Below are 9,537 nucleotides of genomic sequence, written 5' to 3'. Positions count from 1 at the left end.
AAAACATGAAAGGTTTTCGATTTATGTCGCGGATTTTCCATGTCAAGGTAACCGACATAAAACTTGTAAAGTCATCTTTTACGATTTATGTATAGATGTTCTAAGATTGCTTTTATTTTTCAAATAATATGTTGTCTGTTCAATCTGGGGATTTCATGGACGTAAGAGTCATTTCTAGAAAATTGTTTTATTAAATATGTAATTATACATTTCTTTCAAAATTGGGAATCTATCAATATAGCTTAGCATTTCAGAATCACCCACATGTCTATGGCCCTTTAACGCGATGAATGGTTGCAGAATCTGGAAAAATCATGTTAATATATCTTGTCAGATGAGAATTGTATGATGTCAATGTTTGAAACAAAATATAATCAAGTATCATTGATATCTTTTGTGGTGTTCGATTCAAAAGCAATTTTTAAATATTGCGTCCTCCAAGAGATAATAAACCTACACGTAAGCAACTGGTAATACCCGTGCCTTGTAACATGTTCAAATGTCAACTCCCACGTACTTGGTTATTATAGAATTATATAATACTTTACCAATATTAGACCTCAAAATATAATTGTATAATTGGTCTGTTCTACTGTATCATTGGTCTGTTCTATCGTATCAATGGTCTGTTCTACTGTATCATTGGTCTGTTCTACTGTATCATTGGCCTGTTCTGTTGTATCATTGGTCTGTTCTGTTGTATCATTGATCTGTTCTACTGTATTATTGGTCTGTTCTATCGTATCATTGGTCTTTTTTATTGTATCATTAGTCTGTTCTGTTGTATCATTGGTCTGTTCTATTGTATCACTGGTCTGTTCTATTGTATCATTGGCCTTTTTTATTTTATCATTGGTCTGTTCTGTTGTATCATTGGTCTGTTCTATTGTATCATTAGCCTGTTCTGTTGTATCATTGGTCTGTTCTATTGGATCATTGGTCTGTTCTTTGTATCATTGTTCTCATATATTGTATCATTAGTCTGTTCTATTGTATCGCTCTGTATTTAGTTTGTTCCATTGTATTATTGGTCTGTTCTATTGTATCAATGGTCCGCTCTATTGTATCATTACCATGGGTCTGTTCTATTGTATCATTGACCTGTTCTTTTGTATCATTGATCTGTTCTGTTGTATCATTGGTCTGTTTTATTGAATCATTACCATGAGTCTGTTCTATTGTATCACTGGCCTGTTCTTTTGTATCATTGATCTGTTCTGTTGTATCATTGGTCTATTCTAATGTATCAATGGTATGTTCTATTGTATCATTGGTCTGTTATGTTGTATCATTAGTTTGTTCTATTGTACATTTTATGTTTTATTGTATCTTTGTCTAGTTCTATTGTATCATTGGTGTGTTATTTTGTATCAATTGATCATGCACCAAGGTGCTGATCTAGAAAAACGACATTTAACAACACGACACGTACTATCTTCTAATGAAGTTTTCTTCCGAAACTTGAATTATGTCATTCAGTACAGAAAAGTCGAACATAACATATTTTCAGGGTATATTTTACCAGGTATGTTTTAATTACGCTGAACTATATATAGCAAATAAAGTGATTCGATATTTGAAGACAACTGGATTTCGTAATTTTGTCTGTAAAATATTACCAAGAATTGTTAACGTTAATGGCACACTTCAGAGAAATAATAGACATAATATTATGTGATATATATGCTTCTAGAGGTATGATGTATTCATTATTGGGGAGTGTAATATCACTAAACACAGAAATTTTACAAGAAATACCCCATTTTGATATTGCCTGAAACTTTTAAAAAATCGTCACTACAGATCAGTGTGACCTTTGTTATTCGCGAACCATTATGATTTTTTTTTGGTTTAGTAACCTCATATGTAATTCTCATATAACAGTTTTCTTTCCTTATGATTCTGGACATGAACTCACGACTTGTTAATGAGAGATTCCAATTTTCTAGAAATGTATTATTGAATGTAAAATAAAATACTTCTTTCCAAGACTTCTTCGTCCATGACCTATACACTTCAACACTAAAAGTCTTTCAGAGTAAAATATAGAACCAACTCTGTTCCGCTCTTCTCTTCTCTGTCTTTCGCCGCTCCCGCTGAGCGTCTGCACATTAAAACATAACTAAATCCACTATTCTCCCCACCGCTCTGCTCAGCTTGTAGTGTGAACGAGCCCTTATAAAGTCAATAAAGTTATATGATCAGTTTGGTATTAATCATTGATTTTTTGTGTAAGAGAAAAAATATCAGAAATGACCAAGTATGAAGAAATGCAGATACAAACATGTGGAAATCAATCTTAATTCAAATGAGAATTCAAAGAATAATTAAAGGCCAGTAGCTCATCTTTTCATGATAGAGAACATTACCATTTATCATGAAAAATCATGTTCAGCGAGATAAATTTTTATCTTCGTAATCCCAGAAAAATTTGCCATTAATTAATTGTTAACATGTGAAAGTCCGACCGTGAGACTGGGATAGAGAAGTGTAATATTTAGTTACCTCATATGTAATGATGTCAACCTAAGTCTTGCGATAAATTGCAGAAAGTATACAAAATGCAATATATCGATTAAAATGAAGGGATGTTCCAAGTATTTTGCTCTCCTTGTCTGAAAAGAAATTTGCTTGCTTTAAGTTTGTTAACTCGATACATCTTTTATGCTCTTTTTCGCACTCATCTCTACTGTACGATTTGTCATAGTCTATCTCCATTTATGAAGCAAAGTAAACAACTATTATGTATCTAAAATGTATCTCTGAAATAGAATTTGTAAAATGTAGTTTATTCTACTCTGCTGAACTCTATCATATTATTCTCTACTACACCCCACTTATCTCTAAAATATTCTACTCTGTACCCTACATATTCTAGATGCTTTGCATCCACTGAATTGCGCGTTTTTTTGTACCCTTCTGTACATACTGCTACTGTCCATTTTTTACGATCTTATGACGAGTCTGTGTTCAGTAACTTCAAACAAACATTAAACAGTAATAGATAAACTAGTCCGGTAAGGATTGTATCTACCTATTGGGTGTATAGTATTTCAATTGGGTGAAGTGATCGGCGATATAATGTCATTACAGGTTCTTGTGTGGTCTAGTAATTCTCGGGAGTGTAATTATCAATCGATGATGATCTCATTATGAGGAAAGGAAGTCTATTCCAAATATATTTTGGGATTATTTGATATAAATTATTGCGTTAAACATTTCGTATTCCAGATCTATCAGAAAGAAGAATTTAGTGGTTGCAATTCTAGTGTGTGAGGACTGGTGACCAAATTCTACTCTACATATCTTCTCTACTACAGTCCCTTAACAGTCAAGCTTATTCGATTTGATTAAATTTACATAACAGTATCAGACAGTATATAGCCCACAGGCACACTCATTATTCTGTGAGATTCCGCATTATTCGCCAGTCGCGATTCATAAATAGTCGATGAGCAAGTGGCATGATCCATTGTGTGACCTATTTTAAACATTGTTCACTGCAACAGGTTGTATGTTATAAGAGGATCGTATTTTAATTACAAACAGTGCAGAACACAACTAAAGAATAGCAGCAAATATAACAGAACAAAATTTCATTAAAAGGTAAACAAATTTAGTATTATTTATCTTTAGTATTATTATTTTGCATCTCATTCTGTGGTTTGAGCTTTATGAAAACCTACGCAGTGGAGGTACTCATAATATGAGCTACTTTGGTATTTCCTGAACACATTATCTCAGACGTCGTATCAAATAAAGCAATTGTACCATCAGTGGTATTAACTTGTTAACTTGATAATAATAATAACAGGACATCTATCTGTTTTCGATGTTGATTGCGGGTTTTACGAAACTTCTATTGTATATAATATATCGATATAACATTTAACGCTTAATCATAACAGATTAAGCAGTGGTGTTAAACCCATCGATAACTTGAAAAAAGTAATATATTATATCTTATCTATTATATGTGTTATCTTTTAGCTGACAGGCTACGACTAAACGACCCATTAAACTATTTAATAGTCGTATCAATAGTATTAGGTGTCACAGTAATAAATTCATAATATTTATTGGAATTTCTTTATTGCCACCTCACGTCATTTCAACTTAACTAATGAGAAATAAAGCTGCCTTTGACAGGTTAAGGACAATTTATAGAGCTTCTGTTTGTTAGGTCATGATTGTATACAAGACAGTCATTCATTTAGTTCACTGTAATTCAACCAACGCAATACATTTAGTAACAAAACACATACGAAGGCATTAAACAGTTTAAGAGACTTTTCTAGTACCATGGTACTTCAGGAGATATATTGCGATCGGACATTGCTGTAAATTAAACAGAAAGGCAAAAAGCAAGGCGTTCGTCAACACTTGCAAAAGCTAGTCAGAGCACTACCGATCAATCGATGAACGGCAGCTTACAACTATCTTGTTGCCCTCAATCAGCAATTGGAACCGCGGTGGCTCAGCGAGTTAGACGCTTGCTCGCTAACCTGAAGGTCCAGGGTTCAATCCCGACATAGGTCGAGATAATACCTTCGAATTTTTCAACCCGGTTCCCCCACCCCCCCTCCCCCTCCCCCTGTCAGTGATGCGTTCGGATGGGACAATAAACCGAGGTCCCGTGTGCTACAGGCTGTGCACGTTAAAGATCCTTCGACAGTTGGAAATCGAAAAAGAGCAGGCTAGTGCTTCCCTCATTGCACCCTACATAGCGTTGCCCGTCTTCATTAGCCCACATGGTGCAGAACAGTAGAACGTAAAACTCCATTCATTCCATTTCTCAATCAGCAATTGCTGTCTGTTGCGCATTTCCAGTTTACTGATGTATGGTTAAATTATACTGTTTTGATAAACATTTTATGAAAAATAATATTAATCTCAGGTGTGCGTAGTAATGATGGTTAATCGAGAAGGATCCACTAAGATAGTAATTCCGAAGCACTTGACACCTTACTCAAGTCATTCAGTTTTTACGGTTGACACTGATGTATAATCTTAGAATACGCCATTACCTTCTGAACAGAACAGAAAGACACACAGGATGATTTGTGCTACAAACATAATAATCTTTACCGGCCAACCTCAATCTTAGATTGTTTATATTCACTAGGAACTGTGAGATCGATCTGTTTAACAGTAGTGTTGTTGTTGATGTGGCATCAGGTTCTTATATGTCAATAGATAATATGGACACGTCAACCTAAACTTTAAATGTAACTCCATGACAGTATGATATTTTTGTACACAAAGTAATCACCCATCTCTCAAAAAAGTTATTTCTGTTTTTCATCCAACATCATTCTAAAACCGCATGCAATAGAAAGTTGAATTTCCTGTACAGAGGTTCACTTTTTATGTGTATTGATGACTCTGATAGCATTGATTTTAGTCTGACGTCTGTGGTCGTTGTAATTCTTTGCAGAAACAGATATTTTGTCAACCAATTGTTACTTAGTCTCAAAACGGACCAAATGTTCACAAATCAAAATTTTAGCCTTCAAAAGACGAATGGTTTTTTCTTGAGACACTGCCATATATAGAAAAGACATCTATAGAAATAGGAAAATAAATTTCTGTTTAAGATATTTTGAAATTAATTATGCGATTTTCGTACAGTTTTAGTACTTCTAAAGACTATTTGCATATGTTCAAGACCCAAATCAAACCATTTAATACTAATCGTTTTATAACGTAACTATCGAAAAAGCTGTTAATAAAATCTGAGGACCATTTGATAGTGATTTCATAAAACGCTTAGTTTCAGTGGAGTTGCAAGAACTCCAGGCTTCTGACTGATAATCAGTCAATACAAATAATTCTATTTAAACACATCGTCGATATGAGTTATAGTAAATCCAATTCCTGTCACATTGTTGTATATAGACGTGTACTATAATACGTAATTACTTCTTCAGACTTTCGATTTTTCTTCGTTCTCTAGCGAATCTAGATCAGCATTTTAATTAGATATATTTCAGTCCATGAGAACTTTTGGAATATCCCATATTACCTTGCTATCATATTCATATAACTTTGGTGCATGTTCCGATTGACAAATTTAATTTCAATAAATAGATCCAACACATAACATACTGATCATGCAATACTTATGGAAAAGGTTTATCATTGTCTTTGACTGAATCGGATAACCTTCAACAACTAGGCCTTAATCCTCGAAATAACATAGAAATCAATCAATTCTGAGATCTAATCAATGTATATCAATACCAAGTTACGTCCATATCAAATCAAAACTGTAATCGTTATTGTATTCACTTTGCAATTTTAATACAATTTTGCTCAAAGACAATAACTCAAAAGGTTGTGAGTCTAACCTCGATCGCATTAATTTCATATTTCTCAAACATAAGAATAAGCATCATAAAAATTCGATCTAAACTGTTGTCTTTATCGCCTGCTGTTTTATCTATCATATCACAAGCTCATTTTCATGGTGGAAAATTGCAGAGGCATTTTGTCCGTTCACCCACAAACAATTTATCTACAGACAAGACAAGTTCTCATTTATATATGGGCTTAAAAAAAGAAGAATTCTAGCGGGAAAGTTAAAAGATGAAATCGTTGTACCTGACGTTGTGGTGGTTTATCTCTTAGTTGCCTGAATGAAATGTAACGAGCATTAAGTTTTGAAATAATGTTTTAATATCTGTTAAAACAGATTTTGCTTGAATTATCTAATACTGATAAATATTTATTCTATATAACCAGATGGTGAGCAGTAAAATACTGTTGATAGAAAATACAAAATATTATCATTATTACAACATTTATTCGTACAAAAGGAAATGCAAACAATTAAATACAAATATAGCAATATATGTATATATATATGTATATATATTTTTGTATTTTATCAATAAAAAAGCCTGATTAATTTTGTTTATGTTCATGTAGGCCTATGTTCATGTATGTATGTATAGTTCATAATGTATAATGATTGCATTGCATGGTTAAATTACTGCGAAAATGTATACAGTTAGCATTTTTCAAGATAACAATGAAATTTAATGAAAATTATGTCTTGCTAGAATCTAATTTTATCCTGTCATATATTTTGAGTAGCGGTCTATAACAGTAGAAGTCGTTGGAGAAATTCTACACAGACGCCTAACACTCTTGTTCCATTCAATGTGAAAGGTTTTTAAGAAATACGTGAAAATACCCCTTAATGACATCAATGAGGGAAATTTTGTCAGGACAGAAGCATTAGCCTGCTCTTTTTCGATTTCCAACTGTCGGGAATATTTAACATGCACAGCCTGTAGCACGCAGGGCTCGGTCTATTGTCCCAACCGAACGACTGGACGCTTTTTTCATGTCGGTACCTCTAACCGGGTTGAACATATCTGAAGGTATTATCTCGACCTATGTGAGTATTGAACCCTGGGCCTTCAGGTTAGCATGCAAGCGTTTAACTCACTGGGCCATCGCGGCTCCCCAGAGCGCTTGAGAGTTAATCGAAATGAACGAAAGTTACTTAATTACTCCGACACACAGAATTTATGAGAGCATCCGTGGGTTGATATCAGAAACTAAATTTCCCAAGTATTACAAATAGTAAGTCTAGCTCACTGGTTGAAGAACTGGCCGGGTCGTGAAGGCATTACTATACATTGTTTTTTTCAGACAAAAACCCAAGAAGTGTGTACTTGTCGGATTATAAGTCAAATAAAACACTTTCCCTTGGGTTTTTATGTTTAAAACACTGTCCCTCACAATGTTCCTAGGGGGTTTTAAATTTCATAAAAAAAACCGGCTGTGTTTTATTCTTAACATAATGAATGTAAAATATATATTTATTTATGTAAATTTATGCTTAATAGACGATTTTAAAAGTTACAAGTTACTAATCCTATGGTATCAATTTTGTACTTTTAGTTTACCGTGTGCCTAAATGAGAATCGGATTCAAACACATTAAAAACATATAAATAATTATGTAGGTTTTTATGTTCGTTATGCTTTTTGGAAGCTGATACAAAACTACTGTACGGATTTGAGTGAAATAAACGCCTAATTATGTCTATTATGAAATATGTCTCCAACGTATTCTAAAGGTTTCAAATAATAGTTTTGAGCCATAACACCAAAACTAGGACAAATTAATTAATTTACAATTAGTACTCTCCGTTTCGAATTAACCCTTTAAAATAAGTTCAGTTTGATCAAGAGGATACTAAGATATAAATATTTTCAGGTATTATTTACGACGCTTTTGATAATGAAAACTTTTTACAAAAAAGCGGAATACCGCTTTAAAAATTGAAATCAGGCCTGAGTCCACTAAAAATATGGTAAATCTATCAAGATGTTTCCCATAAGGTGATCAGAGAAACATCTGACATAATAAATCTGTAACCAATGACTTCCTTGGCCGAGTTTTGAGAGAGAAAAAGTGATGTATGTTAAGTCTCTGATGATTCATATTATTGTCGGAAGAATAAAGTACAGGTCCAGACGACAGATTACAACTTCATTCTAGTTAATTGCTTGACATGAATATTGTAAGATACATGTTTGTCAATGTCTGCCAACGTTTGTTTTGAGGCATCGTACGATAGTTCTGTATTTAAATCGTGATCTGTCTGATTTTCATTAATAAGTTGACGTATTAGTTGAAGTGTATTAATGAATCCGTCAGCATTGTGTCTTTTCTCGTGTACAAACTTTTAACAACAGTATAATTAATTCTTCAAGTTAGATTCCTAATACTCAACGAGAAGAGCATCCATCGTAAACCTGAACCTGAAATATTCATGATCTGTCAATTGGATCAGCAATATCAAATTGTTACAGAGATGATCTCATACGATCTGTTCTTAAGCCATGTGGATTGTACGTAGCCAGAGTAGGAGCCATAATATCCTTGGTGATTTGGTAACCAGCCATCTATGGAAGGACACACTTTCATATATCTGTTTTAAATACCTATATATCGACATTGAGAAACCCGACATTATCATCTCAACCTATGGCGGGATTGAACCTAGGATACCTATTTTAACCACCATCTAACATACAGCTAATGACGTTTCCAATGTTAATACCATATTGCATAAGTTAAATGATATAACTTTGGCCAGTAATTTTTTACAGTTTTAACGTCAAAACTATTTAAAAACATTACATAACGTTTTCATGTTCGTTAGGTGGAATAAAACTACTATACGGATTTAAGCAATATAAACGCCAAATCGTACAGAAATATGTCTCCTACGTTGCCTACATACATATGTAAATAGTCTTCAGAAGAACTAGCAATGTACAAAAATTACACAATTCCTTAAGAAATGCCCCAAACTAGATATTTTTTTTTTTTTGTAAACAATATTTTATTCATATAGAAAAGGATTGGGGAACAGGCTTTCGCCTATATTACCCCTCTCCTAAAAAAAAACCATTACATTATATAATATGCAAAAATTGTACAATAAAAATAAAATGAAACATAGTAATTTTGTTATTTAAGGAATGACCTGAACATTTTTTCAGTTTATCGATG

The 9,537-nt window shown here is 33.2% G+C and overlaps 1 protein-coding gene across 1 annotated transcript; it reads right to left on the bottom strand.

Annotated features, from left to right (window-relative positions):
- Positions 1-560: 560 nt before the first annotated feature.
- Positions 561-4,533, bottom strand: LOTGIDRAFT_166627 (hypothetical protein; the record flags this gene model as incomplete). The annotated part of the gene is made up of 3 exons (XM_009063689.1): positions 561-941; positions 1,102-1,217; positions 4,506-4,533. 3 exons carry the CDS (start codon positions 4,531-4,533, stop codon positions 561-563), a joined length of 525 nt encoding a protein of 174 aa, XP_009061937.1.
- Positions 4,534-9,537: the final 5,004 nt, after the last annotated feature.

The sequence above is a fragment of the Lottia gigantea genome (genome assembly GCF_000327385.1).
Source record: "Lottia gigantea unplaced genomic scaffold LOTGIsca_59, whole genome shotgun sequence".
In the NCBI taxonomy this organism is placed as follows: domain Eukaryota; kingdom Metazoa; phylum Mollusca; class Gastropoda; family Lottiidae; genus Lottia; species Lottia gigantea.
The sequence above is the reverse complement of the archived record's forward strand: the minus strand, read 5'-3'. Positions and strand labels throughout refer to the sequence as shown.